This window comes from Dipodomys ordii, unplaced genomic scaffold (genome assembly GCF_000151885.1).
Source record: "Dipodomys ordii isolate 6190 unplaced genomic scaffold, Dord_2.0 Scaffold4, whole genome shotgun sequence".
Lineage (NCBI taxonomy): Eukaryota > Metazoa > Chordata > Mammalia > Rodentia > Heteromyidae > Dipodomys > Dipodomys ordii.
This window is the reverse complement of record NW_012267220.1, coordinates 20,798,242-20,815,350: the sequence shown is the minus strand read 5'-3', so window position 1 is coordinate 20,815,350 and position 17,109 is coordinate 20,798,242. Positions and strand designations below refer to the sequence as shown.

The 17,109-nt window shown below is 36.3% G+C and overlaps 1 protein-coding gene across 4 annotated transcripts in view; it reads right to left on the bottom strand.

Moving 5' to 3' along the window:
- The window catches only part of Msr1 (macrophage scavenger receptor 1), a 64,418-nt gene that overhangs the window by 15,478 nt on the left and 31,831 nt on the right, over positions 1 to 17,109 (bottom strand). For 3 of the 4 annotated variants that reach the window (XM_013026608.1, XM_013026600.1, XM_013026615.1), the window contains exon 8: positions 16,227 to 16,280. In XM_013026608.1, the coding sequence (XP_012882062.1) occupies positions 16,227 to 16,280 (54 nt within the window). Of the gene's footprint in view, positions 1 to 12,238; positions 13,460 to 16,226; positions 16,281 to 17,109 lie in introns of those variants that run through there. The other variant, XM_013026621.1, reaches the window with a different exon arrangement.

Here is a 17,109-nt window from a genome sequence, read left to right as displayed (position 1 = left end):
CCCCCCCACCGCACCGACGTTGTGAAGCTCGTTTTGGACATGACAACTTGTACTTCTCATTGTTGCAACAGGTTAGCCTCTATCATTTCTAAATGTGATTTTCCCTTTTTTGGGGAGAGTCTTTCCTAGCCTAGTGTTAAGCAACTTTTTGGCCCGCAGGCCAATTCCAGCCTTCTGTCTGTTTTGTAAATAAAGTTTTATTGGAACACATCCATGTCTATTGGTTTTAGCATTGTCTATGACTGTGATTAGGCTGCAGCAGGGGAGATGAATAGTATGACAGACACAATACAGCATACAAGGCAGGTATTTGATCACTGGTACTTTCCAGTAACATTAACACTGTAAGTGGCATAGACTAGGCTGGTAGAGGACTTGAGTAGGGTTACCTCTGGATAAGTAAGAGTATGGCTGATCTTTCCTTACATTTTAGAGAAAATGCCCAAGTCTCCCTTCGTTGGTCCTTTCATGCCAATTATTTAGCTACTGGAATTTTTGGCACAAGCCTTAATCTACTCAATCTTCTTTGTTGCTGGGGCTTTGGTCTCTGCATGGAATGTTTCCTTCAATCTTCCCTTCCTATCCTGTCCTGTTGGCAGCCACTGTCATTGGTGTGTATAACTTACCTTTGCCAGGTTCCTTTAGCACTACTTGTCCATACCAAAGACCTGTAAACTCTTTTCCCCACCCACCAGATTGAGATTCTATGGTTAGTTACAGCATGGAAGTTGCTTGGTGGTCCCTTGATGAAGTTACTATATGAATGAATGAACACATGCATGAGCTTGTTGTAATACAAGGTCTCCATGAGATGAGCTCATGGAATAGACAAATTCTTAAAAGACTAAACAAGAGAATAGATTTTAATAGTTTGACAAGACTCTGGAGAAAATACATTTCCATGTATAGAGAAATGTAAGAGAAATAGGGAAGGAAAGACTGACTTAACTGGCATAGACATGAATCTTACTATGGGAAAAAATAAAGGGCTCTGTACTGAGAAGAGTGGGTAAGATATAAGGGCTCAGTGGAAGGATCTGATTAGAAGTCTTACACATTCTGAAACTTGATTTTTATTGGCTCAGAGAGAGGGTATATCACTTACTAGCAGACTAATGTTAAACAGAATCTTGGGACTAAATGTCAATTCAATTTACAACCAGAAATGTAATTGCCTCAAAAACTGGAATATTGGAATCTTCTCAACAAGGACATTGTTTCCCCAAGGGCAGACTGCAGGGAAACCAAATCTCAATGAGAGAATTATTAGTTTAATTAATTTATTAATGTATAATGAGACATAGTGAGAGTCTTGCCTCTGGGAATGCCCTGTGCATGTTCTTTATATGTGTTAATATATTCAATCAGGTTAGGTGATTTGATGGATATCAGCTCTGATTCATTGTGCATTCTACAGTTTAACTTTCTAAAGAAAATATCAGTGTTTTTATTTCCTAGTTCTTGAGCATATAGTACTGATAAATTATTTTCTTCTTTGTAATGTCTGTATTTAGAACAAAAATGTATGCAAAGCAGGTATTACAAACAACTCATTTATACTCTATGACTATAAAACCATCAAAAGAAAAATAAGAGCATATAATTTTCAAAAGAATAAATAAATTTATAATCCAATCTGGAGCAATGATTCCAACCACAGTAAAAGTTAACAATTCCAGTACTTGTTTTATTTGTTCAAGTATATTTTTAAAGGTAGAGTAAACTGAAATATATTAACTATAACAGAATAGAATAGTTAAAGTAATATACTTAGTCATGTGTATATGCGTTTTTGTGGGGAAGGGCTTAAATTCAAGGCCACCTACTCTTACTCATTTGCTCCCAGCTAGCTCTCTATTCCTTGAGCCACATATCTAGTTCTGGTTTGTTTTCTTATGTTTTGTTTTGAACTGGCCATCTTAAAGGATGTAACTATTTCACTCCAATTACAGACAGTCCTCGAATTGTAGTTTGGCTTAATCACTTTTGCACTCTATGATAGTGCAAAAGCAAAACATACCCACCAGGAACTAAACTTGCAATTTTGATTTTTGTCTAGAAAAGTAATGTATCATTTTTTGTCTTCTCTCCATACAGGACAGTGTCGGTGAGCTGCAGCTCCAACACACCTGAGACCCAGAGGAGAAATAACTCAGGTGCTACAAAGTGATGGAATGTTGAGCTAGGTTTGGTAGGTAAGGCATATTAAATGTATTTTTGACTCAATATTTTCAACATATGGTAGGTTTAAGAGGGCATGAATTCACTGTAATTGGAGAAACATACACATATATATTCCTTACATATTCATATTTCTTTCTCTTTCTGTCTTTTCTCTTTCTTTCTCTCTCTCTCTCCCTCTTTCTCTGTGTGTGTGCATAACTCATTGGAATTAGGTGTTTTGGAATTAAATTTATTACAATGTTGTTTCCACATATATTAGAGAAATTAAAACTATTTATATGTGATTGGAGTTTGGACTGAAGGATTTTCAAATGTCAAAATTCCTCCAGAAAGGAACTAGTTATTTTGAATATTTTAAATGAGGTACCTAATTATGAGATGTATAAGCCAGAATACAATTTGCCTGAAGAAAGAGAACTAAATTTCTCTATAAAAATTATGTAACAAAAGATACAGAGCCACCGTCATGAAATAATACTGTAACAGTTTTATTTATTTCAGAAGTTGGGGGATATAATAATTTTGGAGATCTCAAAATAAAGTGAACACTATAAGGTAATCTAAGTAGAGAGGAAATGCATGAAATTATTATGATGGAAGAGAAGAGACTGAGGAGAATGACCAGGGAGAAAGGTTTAGTGCTATGCTAGCTGAGAAATTTTTCCTTCCTCCCTCTCTTCCTCCCTCCCTCTCTTCCTCTTTCCCTCCCTCCCTTCCTCCCTTTCTCCCTTCCTTCTTCCTTCCTTCCTTCTTTCCTTCCTTCCTTCCTTCCTTTCTCTTTCTTTCTTCCTTTCTCTTTCTTTCTCTCTCTCTTTCTTTCTTTTCCTTTCTCAATTTTCAAAAACTATCAAGAGGTTTTTTTTTTTGGTTATTCTGGATTTTTTCTCCTTTGTTGCTGTTTTTGTTTGCTGTCCCTTTTGTCTCATTTGTAAGTTTATCTGTTTGGGGGAGGGTAAGAGAGTGCACAAAAGGTGGAACAAAGGGTGAACAAATACAACAGTGATACTCACTGAGCACTGCTAAAAATGAAACATACAACGTTTACAGGGGTGTCTGGGCAGAAAAACTGGGAGAAAATGAGGGCAGAGGTGACACTTCAAAAACAAATGTATTGATTACCTAACTTATGTAAAATTGGAACCTCTCTGTATATCACCTTTACAACAACAATCATGAAAAAAATCAAATGCATATTTAAGGTGAAAATCCAACTTGGTGTTTAAAATTGCCAATTAAATAAAATGCTGCATTTCGAAGAAATACATTGTTATCTTCAAGAAATGTTAGTGTTCATTATTGGGGTATTTACTGTCATTTTCCAGCAATCTTGTTATGGGTTAGTGTTTCATTTTTAAGTGAGTCTGAATTTCTAGGTGTACTTAGAAGGAGAATTTCAAAACTTTCCTAGAGAATAATTTAATTTACATCTTTGTGAGTTGTTTAAATTTTTGTTCTTCTATTAAAATCCTAGAACACACAAAAAATCAGAGCATCCATCAGGAATTGAACACAGCTTATTTAGAAAGTTCTCATTATACAATTGCATAATTTAAGTTAGCATGCTTCTTGCCTTCTGAAAATGTAAGTTTCAGATCAAACTTGTAAATGTCTTCACATCTCTACTTTCAAGCTGTGGGCATTGGTAAGTGATCTAGCCCCTTTGAGCTCTATTTTGCTCACTTATAAATGATATATAATAATACCCATTATCTAGGATTGAGGTTTCAAAATGGTGATATGTGAAAAATGTATTTTAAACTGTGAAGTACAATGTAAGCAGTCATCATAGAATTAATTATATTTTCTTTTTGAAAGTCATTCTGAGAACCTGAGAAGTCATAGGCTGCAAGGGAACTTCGGATGTGACAATTGGGGATAAAAATGTCCCCAATTTGGCCTATTCACGTTTCATCTACTCAGTTCTTGGCAGTGCTGACAAATCACTATAGAATTTTATGACTTTTCATAAAAGGAAAATAACTTTCCAAAATAACAGTCTTTATACATTGAGATGGAGTTGGAGGAGATTGAAAGACAATATGCATTTTCCCTGACATTGTATGCTATGTTTTGCTGATGCTTAGAAGTACTCAGGTATCTCTGCATGTGGTGAACAATCTGAATGACTGGCATTGATAGAAGACATTTGTGTTTAGTCTTCATTACATCTGCACCCAACAAAAGGGGCCATAATTCACATCTAACATCTGTGGATTTTTTATTTGCGGCTTCTCTGGAAAACAATTCCTTCTATTTACCTGACCATTTGTACAAACTCTTCAGAAATATGAAAAAAATATAAACTTACAAGTTTTGTTTATAATAACAGAAATGACAGAGAATACCTCTTTTAAGGAGGATCTCAATATGGAAGCCATTAGATCAAAGTACCAACTGCATTATTTCAAGATGGCCCCAATTCTCATTAATCAAAAAAGGGCCAAGTCTATTATCTTGTTGCAGAATAAATCTCCAGACAGGACCAAGAGAAAAAACAGATTCCAGTCCAAGCTGGGCTGAAATCTCACTTTATGACTCTGTTTACAGTTTCATCTGATTGCATTTTAATAGTGTTTATGGTAAACATACTGTACAGAGGGGTTACAGTTACATGAGTAAGGCAATGATTGCATTTCCTATTAAGCATTGTTTTACTCCCTCCTTTGTTTTTCCCCTACTATCCCTTCCCTCCCCACCTCCTCAACTCCTCCCCATCCCTTCCCTACTGAAGTTGTAAAGTTCGTTTTCAACATAGTGTCTTATACTTCTCATTGTTAAAATGGGTCGACCTATATCCTTGGTTCAGCATTTTGTTATTTCCCTTCTGCTCCCCAAATTAGAAAAATATATATACAAGATGAAGGGCCAGAATCAAATACAGTTACAACAGGGGTTATATCATGGGGGAAGAACATACACAAGAAACAAAAGAATCACATAGTACATTAAAAACAACAGCGACAAAGAAAAAAACCTCTTCTGTCCCTATGTTGGGATTCATTTTGCTTAGCATCCTCTTAAATGGTCATATGTACATGCATTGATTGTGGGAGTGTAAACTTGTTCAACCACTTTAGAAAGCAGTATGGAGGTTCCTCAAAAGAGTCCACATAGAGCTCCCCTATGACCCAGCAATCCCACTTTGGGGCATTTACCCAAATAATCACAAACAAGGCCATATTATAGCTACCAGCACAACTATGTTTAGCAGCATTATTTACCATAGCTAAGATATGGAACCAACCCAGATTCCCCTCAGCAGATGAATGGATCAAGAAAGTGGGGTATATATACACAATGGAATTCTATACTTTCATCGGAAATAATGGCATTGTCCCATTTGTTAGGAAACAGAAAGACTTGGAAAAAATTATATTAAGTGAAGTAAGCCAGGCCCAAAGAAACATAGGTCCCATGGTTTCCCTTATATGCAATATCTGGTATACATCCAGGATAATCTTACCAGACAAGCAGAAAAGATCTGATTGCATTTTAAGCTTATTTTATTTATTATGAAAACTTTTGTAATGGCCTTGTTGGATGGTTGTGAAGGTTGAAGAAGTTTGAGGGGAGGCTTAGGGAAAGGCACTTTTTAATTTCTTTAAATTAATGAAAGGAATGTAAAATCAAATAAACTAAGATTCAGACTGTAGATCTGCTACACATTCACCAGTTGTGTGGTTTTGCACTGGTTATTAATAGCTCAAAATGCTCATGGAAAAACAACAGAGTAATAGGTACCTCAAGATAAGTATGTAAAGAAGCTATATAGTCTATGAGGTGCTTTGCAGAGTTTGAAAAGTGGCTCAGAGGGCTTTTAAATGGCTGTGATGGGGCTGAGAAGGTGGCTCAGTGGTAGAGTGCTTGCCTTGGATGCATGAGGTCCTGGGTTCGATTCCTCAGCACCACATAAGCAAAAAGAAAAAAAGCCAGAAGTGGCGCTATGGCTTAAGTGGTATAGCGCTAGCCTTGAGCTGAAGAGCTGAGGGACAGCGCCCAGGCCCAGAGTTCAGGCCCATGACTGGACCCCCCCCACACACACACACAAAATCTTAAATGGATGGGGATGGACTCAAGGCCTTGCCTGGAAGCACACCAATTCTACTCTTAATGCAATTATATTTTGAAAGTTCAGATTTCTGTCCTAATGATTGTGAAAATGTGATGTGGCATCGAAATATCACATAATAAAAAGTAATTTCTTAATGAAGTTGCTTTTCAGATCCCTAAAAAGCCACTATATAAATCCACTTCACTCACCAAAGACACAAGGCCCTGAAAAATGAAGCTTTGTTAAGTCCAGTCATCGTTAAAGGACAGAGTCCTAGAGGTTATTCCAATGTTCCCACAGCCTTAGAGCAACTGGAATAACACACATCTGTTACAATACTCTTTTGCATTAAACAGATCCTTACTTGTATACTGCAATAAGCAATCAATAAGAATATTTCTTACTAAGGCTGGACCACTTTTTCAGTGCTCTGTGCCCTGCACACTTTGGGATTCTGAAGAGCAATTCTGCCTTCCCACATCTGGGTATTTATATCTTCTGGGCACTGCATCAGAGGAAAAGTCCAGGGCCACCCAGTGTTTCTGAAGGAAAGAAGGTAGTAATCTTTCTCAGACATGGCAAGAATTAAAGATAATGCAGCACACAACCAGAGCCTACATGACAATGAAAATGATGGTTCAAAGAGGAAGACATAAATGCAGAGAGACAGAGCCGAAATGATATAATTTGAACTCCTGGATCTTATTATGTCTGAAATAAAATTCATCTTTTCTAATCTATAATTATTCTACTTGATTGGACAACATTTTGTTCCCCTCTACTTAACTTTTTTTAACAAATATATCAGTAATTAATATTTGAGGAAGTATACAAGTGATTGTAACTTTTTTAATATACAAATATATGAGTAGTGAAGGAAGTTAAGCTCATTCTCTGTCACCAATCTCATTAAAATTAATTATGTATTTATGAAACACTATCACTTAAAAAATCATGAAATGTGAAAATATAAAATTAGTAACAAACAAATCAAACTGAAATTGCTTTTATAACTTGAAACACCAAAACGTCCCAAATATAATTATAGCATAATTTAAGCCCTCTTTTAAGAACAAGAGGATTCTTGGACTGCAAAGATTTAGACATTGGACAAGAGACTATCAACAGCCACAGACAGAGGATCAACTTTCCTTTTTGGGTCTTGAAGAATTTTTCATACCTAAGAAGGTGTGAAGTCCTGTTAGGGACTTAATGTGTTCCTGCCAAATTCATATGATATACTACTAACCCCCAATGTGACTGGATTTGGAGATAGGGCATTTACAGAGATAAGAATGGAGCCTATCTCAATACAGCTGGCATTTCTGAAAAGAAAACTCAGCAAGAGTTCAGTGCTCAGGCTCCCAGTGGAAGTCATAGGAGGAGGATGCCGTTTGAAAGCCAAGAAATGAAATCTCAGGAGAAACCAACACTTTTGACACCTTGATGTTGCCCTTCTGATACAAAAATGGGAGGAAAACAAATGTCTTTGATTGGAGCTATCTAGTCAGTGGCATTCTGTTTTGGCAGCACAAGCAAGCAGATGAATGAATATATACTTCTTTGTCTCACTTATGATTTGTTATTGAATATTTGTAAATTAGAGGTTAAGCAGAAGAACCTCAAGTGGGTATAAACTTGAAAACACGAGCTTTTTCATTTACAGATGAGAATTAAGGACCCATACCTGCTTTGTTGTGATTTGAACACACAGAAAACCTCCCTTCAAAAATGATTCCTTTCAGTCAGGCATGGTCGTATTTGATTGTAGTCTCAATACACAGGAAGCTGGTGCAAGAGAATCTTGTGCTCAAGCACAGCCTGGACTACAAACCTGGACCATATCTCAAGAAAACAAGATTACTTTTCCTATTTGAGTGTGGGAATGTGCTCAGCTGGACTAACACACATACACACACACACACACACACACACACACACACACACACCAGGAATTTGACTCCCAACAGGACCACAACAGAAGACTACTCTTATCTAAAATTTGCAACAAGTATTTACTTCATTAGATGTTTCAATTTGGATTTTCTCTGATCAAAATGTTATACCTTGTTTTGTGGAAAAAATGTATTCCTGGGCATAGATGAAGTGGGTATCAGGACTGGGAATGTAACAAGAGAGAGATTGGGCTGAAAGATCATTTATAATAGAATGCATCATCATTTATGCCATGTGCAGATTTTGTGGAAACACTGCACATGGAAATTGAATGGTTTGTTCCTATGGATTTACCTTTCAGTAGTTCTGGAAGTGAAAATTCAGACAGTATCAAAGAAAATAGAGTCACTTTCCTAATTACTTCACATTGGAATCCTTAACTAGCTTCCTAGAATGCCTGGGATTCAAGTACTTTTAATTTGAAGTGAATCAAGCAGCACATAAGAATTTAGAGGAAGCAGGAAAGGAGAATAACTTCTGTACCTTAGAGCATCATTCATGGGTCACACAGATAATCAATACAAGCAGATGGTTGTGGATAAGTCACTGAGATGCATATGAGAAGCACAGGTGTGTCTGTCACGTACCAAATGGTGATAAAGAACTTCGTATGGCCACAGGGCTGGCCACTCCCCCTCACTGTAGAGGTTAAAGCAAAATGGAGAGGATTTCTTGGGCACTTCATGTACAAGCAAGCTGAGTATCTGTGCTTCTGGATATTTTTTGTTGAGATTCATATTCTAAGGACAGTATGTTTCCAGAGAAGATAGGCAGAGGAGGGAAAATAATAGGTTATGAGCCTATACTTAGAAAGTGTTTTAAGTTGAGCAGAATAAATATTTGGTACATGTAAGGTTAAATTTCTGTCTGCAAATAGGAAGGCATTATTCATTCTCAGGAGAGGGACAGAGCCATTTGCTTCCTCAGAAGTTGTGGTGGGATGAAAGGCAGTGTGTCAGGCCTCTCTCTTTCTGTCTACAAGCTTGCACATACTAGATGAGTTTCAAATGTGCCAGTGCAAAACACTTGGGTGGAGTTGTATTGATTTTTTCCCCTTCTAATTGGCTCTGGTATGAGTAAGGCTTTAAGAGTCATTTGGGATAGAGACTAAATAGGACAAGTGTTAGCTACTTGATCCATGACTGATTTAGATCTCTATGTCGATTTACAACACATATTAGTTATCACACTATTAAGGAACACATATATTGTGTTAATGGAAGGCTGTTAGGTATTTAGCAACAATTTGTGGAATCACAGACAACGTTGAACACAGAATAACTGTGATGAATGAGCAGCATTTACCTAATTTACTTACCACCATGCATGCTCAGGGGTAGTGTAATCTGCTCTGCTAGGTCATAAGTAGTGCTACTGAGAAAAGTATATTGTGGAGTTTAAAAAGATACAATAAACGGAGACATATCAAATCAGCTAAATGCTACTGAAAATGTTAAAACTGTGCGAGTTACTGAGATAAAGATAGAATATTAACAGGTAGCTCTTCCCCTGGTGCACATCAGTAACTCTCATTAGTGATAATAGGAGCTTTGTGAGCATTGCAGGAAGATTAGGTTCTGAGTAATATACTTAGGGGAGAGACTGTGGGCCACAATGTGTGGCGAGGTTATGAAAATGGAAATAAACAAAGATGAACTGGGAATACTTGTTTTGGAATTTGATATACTGTAAGAACTTTTGTCTCCTTAGTGTCTTCAACTTATTAGGATCATTCTAGAAAACTAGATTGTCTTTTGAGAAACCTCCGTACTGCTTTCCAGAGTGGTTGAACAAGCTTACATTCCACCAACCATGTAGTACAGTTCCCTTTGGCCACATCCTTGCTGGCCTTTGTTATTGTTAGTTTTCTTTTCTATTCTTTTCTTTTTTCCTTTTCTTTCTTACTTTTTTTTAAACTGTGGGGCTTGAACTCAGGCCTGAGCACTATCCCTGAGTTTTTCACTCAAGGCTAGAGCTCTAACACTTGGAGCCACAGAGACACTTGCGGTTTTCTGGTGCATAATTGGAGATAAGTGTCTTACGGGCTTTCCTGCCCAGGCTGGCTTTGAACTATGATCCTCAGATCTCAGCCTCCTGAATATCTAGGATTATGAGTGTGATCCACCAGCACCTGTGCAGTTTTCTTAATAATGGCCATTATAACTAGAGTGAGGTGGAATCTCCATGCTGTTTTGATTTTCATTTCTTTTTTTTGGTCAGAGATGAACATTTCTTCATGTATCTATTGGCCATTCTTCTTGTTCTGAGAAGTATCTCTAAGTTTTTAGCCCATTCATTAATTGGGTTGTTGATTCTTTCAGGGTATATTTGGGGATGGTTAATTTTTTGAGCTTTAAATATATTTTAGATATGAGGCCCTTGTCTGATACATCACTAGTAAAGATCTTCTCCCTTTCTGTGGACTTTCTTTTTATCTTGTTAGATAAATTTTTTGCCACGTAGAAACTCCAGGATTTCCTGTCTTCCCCTACTTTCACATCTTGCACATCAAATATCTGTAGTATTTATATGTAATACAAAACTAATGTGTACAAGAACCGAAAGGATGGCTTCAGAGACTGATGTGGCTTTGGTTTTCTGCCCTTTGACTTTATAAATTATAGGTTCTAATGGGATAAATAGGGATGCTAACAGTTTTCAACCTTATGGCTTTTCTGAGAATTATATAGGGTAATGAATCTAAAGTGTATGGTATAGGCAAATGTCCTGCAAATGTTCATTATCATAATTAGTGTTGGGAAAAAGGCTTTAGTTTAATCAACTGAATAATATGGGAAAGACTAGAATCCATGTAAGATAGACCTGAGTCTTTAGTAAAAATCAAACCAAAGAAAAATAAATTCAAAATACAAAGGTCAAAATTTGCTGCAGACCTATAGTCTTATTGGGTAAAATCAATGTACAATAAAACAAAGAAACTAGGAAGAAGTAATGGACAATTTAAGACAAACTCTCACAAAGCTTAGATGAGACTGGGAAGGTGGCTCAGTGGTAGAGTGCTTGCCTTGCATGCATGAGGCCCTGGGTTCGATTCCTCAGCATCACATAAACAGAAATGGCTGGAAGGGCTCAAGTGGTAGAGCGCTAGCCTTGAGCTAAAGAGCTGAGGGACAGCACCCAGGCCTAGATTTCTAGCCCTATGACTGACAAAAAAACATCCAAAAAAACAAAAACAAAAACAAAGTGCTTAGGTGTACAGAAGGTATTCTTTTGCTTGACTGCAATATCTACCTTCCTACTTAGAGTTGCAGCATAAAATTTAATAAAAGTAGCATTAGAATTTGGTAAAGTCTACTTTTCTTATCTGTATACATTATTGAAGTTGGGTTATTTGTGCATTTGAATGAGTATTCAGCATTGATTTCTATCTAAAGAGAAAAGCAAAGATTTTTCTTTCTAATTTGGAGCATTTGGGTTAGTATTTCACAATGAAAATGCTATGTTCAGCTTGGGATATGAGATGAGTTGAGAATTGAATATCTTGGAGTTGTTTCCCAATATCTCTGAGATCAGGACCATTCTGTAGCCAATGAAGTCTACACCAAGTCCCCCACAGTCTTTCTGAACAAGGTCTAGATGTTTATGCCAGCCCTATGGGGTGGATGATTCCTTACTATTGAGGACTATATGGGCAATGCTCAATTCTCCTTCCCCTTTCCCTGGAGATTCTGGTCACTGAAGTGTCAGGCTCAGTCTTTGTCCTTCACAGTCTAGACTCTTTTGTTCTGACCTCCAGACTATGGTGTAGACCTTGTAGTCACTTCCTTTTCTTTTAACGAATGCTCCTTGCTCAGTCAAACTCATTGGTTTATGATCTGGTCACACTTGTATCTTATCTATCTATCTAATGTAAAGTCTTGACTTAGTCCTTAGCCTCTCTTTTTTCAGCTGTGATGTTTAATTAACTTCTGACATTTCTATTTTATTTTCTCTCCTTTCACTCCAGTTCTGACTACAGACTTAACATTAATGATTGTCAGCAAGAAATAGCAGTTTCCATTCAGAAAGACCACAATGGACCAAATCTTATGACTTCAAAGCACTTTATGACTTTACAGAACATTTTCAAAAACATAATATCTCATTTGCTCCTCACAACAACCCTGTGAGGTAGGTATTGGTATGAACATTTGACAGGGCAAGGAATAAAAATAGTGTTGAAATACATGTAGGCATATGACTTAGAATTCTACTACTATTTTAATAGTGAGAACCTTGAGGCTATGTGTGAAAACTTGAAGGAAAGAAAGTTGTAAAAATGTGGCCTATTGCTTTTCTCAGAGGCACTAAAAAAATAACACAGAATCCCACACCTTTTCTCAATTCCTTTTTTGTCTGGGTTTTTCTTATTTTTCCTGCTTTAAAAAATATTTATTTTCCGTCTCTTCCTTCACTTACACAAAATATTCATTTCTACTAACATATTTTCTTGAGAGCCTAAATTTAAAACATGGAAGAACTTTTGGGAAGAAAAAGTGGTCAGCATTATTTTTTGTGATTATAGCATGTTTCAGTTTGAAATGGAAAGGTAATTAAGGAAACAAGTTTTGAATAAATAAGCTCCATTTTACTTCACTTTAAGTTTTGAAGAAAAAACATACTACTAGTTTGGAGAATAAGGAGCCAGGAAGATAAACTAAGCAAATCAAAAATAAATCTACTTTATTATATTCTAAGGAATGAAAAATACTTGTCTCTATTATGTAACTATACAGTTCTATTATTTCTCCTAGAACAATTCTGATATGTTTATTTGTGTGTATCTCTCAGGGAGAACTGTCCTTATAAAGTCAAAGACAGAATCTCTTTTATTAGCTTAGCTGTCATCAGTAGCTCTAGGAGGTATGCTTGTACACCTGCTAAACAGAGGAATGAATGAATGCTAAATGAGTGAATGCATAGACTTAAGCCTACCCCTGCTTGACAACAATATTTTCTATTTTGAAATTTCACAAATAACCAGTAACTCATGAGATTTCTCCTGGAACCCAATGGCCAGCAGAGGGCTTCTACCCTGGTACCTACAGATGGACTGGACATCCCACATGTCATCAAATGAGGGCATTCAGGCTGGAAGTGGTAGAGAATGGGGGTGATGGTGAGGGAGTGGGCAATGCTATGAGCATGGCAGCAGAGGCTGGAACAGTACCATGGATGAGAAGAGAAAGCCAGGCAGAAGCCAGATATGCAAACCAAGGTCATTTGGAGGAGCCGAAAAGGGGTCTGGAAGTCAGTAGTGACGATGACCTGTCCAGAGGTGAAAGGCCTTTTAGTGAGGGGGCAGAATTGATTGTCCTTCCCACCCCATTGGATCCTAAAAGGCTCGTATTGGTCCAGATGAGTTACTTTACCAGATTCTTTCCCAAATCAAATGCTTATTCCTTGTGAAAGACAGCCGGGTAATATTGTTTTTAACACAATGATCACAACTAAATAATGAAGTCTTGGACCTTATAGAATTTGTAAGAATTCATCTCTCTAAAGGAAGAAATCAATCATTATTTTTATTGTATTTGTATCATGCCTAAACTATATAAAAAGTTGGCAAGCATAATTCAGTATGATTGTCATAGGCCTGAATTAAAGATATGGGGAATCAAGCATTATGATATTTGGCAGCATCTTTTTGAACCACGTGAAAACTGTCAAATTATAAAATGCATATAACCTTTGAACCATTGTTTCTACTCCCTATAAATCCTCTATTAAAAAGTATTCTCACAAGATCATGTATAACAGTATTTAATAAAACACTGTTAATTAAAGATAAATCAAAGGCAATAAAATCATAAAGTGTTCAAGATAAATGCAGTCTAGGTATATATTAGAACATGTAGGTATTGAGAGAAATCAAAATACAGCCATATGTAACTACAGATAAGTGACTAGTATAACAACTTAAAAACTAAAAATATGGGATCTATAATATTAGATATATATGTATATTGTTCTTCCTTTTTGAAACATTGTAGTGTTATTTTATAAATTTGCCATGGGCAAGCATGAAGAATCCAAGGACTACATACAAGTATAGTTCACTTATTGCTTTCTCAAAGAAAGTATGTGCATAAACTGTAAAATAGCCATAAAAGTCTACAGCTGACATTTCTAAACATAGCAGAAAAAAATGGCCCAAGCTTTTGATAACCTCGGGTAACAGAAAACAGCATGACTGCTCAGTTTATAGACTAAAAACACGAAGTTCTTTATTTGCCAAACTCAACTAGAGTTAATGTTTGGAAGCTCAGAGAAAGCCTCAGGGAAGAGAGATAGGGAACAAAAGATAAAAAAATAAAGATAGAGATAAACATAAAGAAGAGAAACTTAAAGGACTCAGCTGAAACTAAATGGAGTAAAAGGAGAATGAGTGAAAGGTAAGCAGTGGACAAGAAATCATATTAAAGAAATAAATGGACACAGAGAAGAAAGAGATATGCATGACTCTGGTATCTTAATATAATATTAAAGCACTAAATAACACCAAGAGAAGATACTGAGAAGGCATTCAGTACTCTGTGCTATCCAACTTTGCACACATCACAATTATACAACATTCTAATAGCTGATATTGGTAATGATAACCCTAAGTTGTCCAAATGTAAAACTCAGACTCAGTATTAAGTTAAAACAATTGTTTGTTTGTTCAAAAGAACATTGGTATTACCTATATTGTAAACAATGATTCCAACGAGGATTTTGGTCCATCTACATTTTATAATTTGATTTTAAAAATTTGGTCTAAAACAGACCCCTGAGTGAATAGATTATGATCCTTGTATCAATTATTTCCATAAATGAGCACATACATAATCTCACACCGAGGATATAGGAAGAGAGGACTTTTGATTCTGAAAAGTTAACTGGGGTTCCTCATTCATCTCCATAATCCTGTCATTCTATTCGTGCATCCTTGGTCTAGGCACTCAATAAAGTATTTATGGCATGAAAATTGATCTTATCTCACATTTTATTTTTAAGATACAATGTATACAGCATTAAGTCTACATCCCATAGACAATGACCTTGTTATGGTCTGTTTTGTTGTAGAATCAAAAGGCTAGGATGTACAGTATGACTACTAAGTAAATAGTAAAACCAAAGCCCCCACTCCTATGAAGTAATTAGTCCTTCAAGCCGCCTTGGTCTAAATTCCTATACATGAGGATTTAGTTAGCTCACTTAGTGGATAAGGAGATTGTAATTGCTTCCATTCATAAACCTGATTTTTCTTTAGCCCATTGAAATTGACTCAAACAAACATACATATATAATTTCCTGGGCGGAATTTTTAGAAAAAAAGTACTCTTCAAAAATAAGCAATGAGAGCCAGGCACCTGTGGCTCATGCCGAGAATCCTAGCTACTCAGGAGGCTGAGATCTGAGGATCCAGGTTCAAAGCCAGCCCAGGGAGGAAAGTCCCTGAGACTCTTATCTCCAATTAACTACCAAGAAATCAGAAATGGCACTGTGGCTCAAGTGGTAGAGCGCTCACCTTGAGCTAAAGAGCTCAGGGACAGCAAACAGGCTCAGAGTTCAAGCCCCATGATTGACAAAACAAAACAACAACAACAAAAAGGCAATGAGATTGAAAAAGTTGTATACTTTACTCTTTGTTTTACTCCAATTTGGATATTCAATTAGGACAACTTCCACAAAATCTCCATAAGTCAATGCTGAATTTCTCAACATTTTTGCCAGATCCAGACCATAATATCTAAACTTATTTATTGCAAAGCTACACACAGAAATCAGAAATGTGTGTGTGTGTGTGTGTGTGTGTGTGTGTGAGTGTGTGTGTGTGTTTAAAGCTTAGTTTTTCTCAATATACCCTTAAAGGTTTTTAAATTGTTTCATATCTGGTCAAGTTGAGATTTTTAAGAACTTTTTTTCATTTTTAATAAGATTGAACAACTTGATTTTTTCAAAAAAGTCAACAAACTGCAAGTACCTGTTAATAAAGGTGTTAAGTTTTAAAAAAAATGAAAGAAAGGAACATCAGAAACTATAAACTTACCTCCCAGGCTTGCACTTCCTTTTTCTCCCTTTTGTCCTTTTGGTCCAGGATTTCCTTGCAAAAAAATTATATAAAAAAATGCAATTAACAATCCTCCCTCCCCTTCCTCTTTCCTCCCCTTTCCTATCCTTTTCTTTCCTTCCCCCCTCTCTCTATTTCCCTTCCCTCCCCCCACCCTCTCTCCATTTTTAAAGGGGATATCCAGGAAATAATTCTTTAGCTCCAGCAATCAATGTTACATTGTTTTTGAGACAGTGACTTACCAGCTTAAACTCAGGAACCTTCTATCTCTGTTTTCTGAGTGCCTGATTGCTGTAATTTTAGACCTGAATTTCCAGGCCTATGTCCAGTAAGACACATTAATGGTGACAATTTCATCTCATGAAAGTAGTGCTGCTCTTGATTATTAATTCTTCCTCTAAGAGAAATTGCTGTCTTACAAGTAATTAAGTTCTTAGTATAATTGTAGGACTAGTTTTAGTGTTTTCTGTGTCAAAGTTATTGTAGTTTTAAATTTCCCTTACAAAGTTGGGAAACTCTTTTCCATCCAAACTCGATCAGAAAATATCATTTCAAATTCAGTCTTTGAAATAATACTGATGATTTAAAATCCTGTCTTGAATTGATCTGTTCTGATACTTACTAGTTATGTATGGATACTTGTAAACATTTTCAATCAAATATTTCTGTGTAATAATAAAACACCTCTCACTGTAGAGATTATTTGAAAATTAATCGCCACATTATTACAACGTGTATTCATAAGAGACGGTAGCTCCACTAATATTATTTCTCTTTCTATCTCTCACAGTTTAGTTAGAAATGGTGTGTGTGTGTGTGTGTGTGTGTGTGTGTGTGTGTGTGTGTGTGTGTGTGTGTGTGT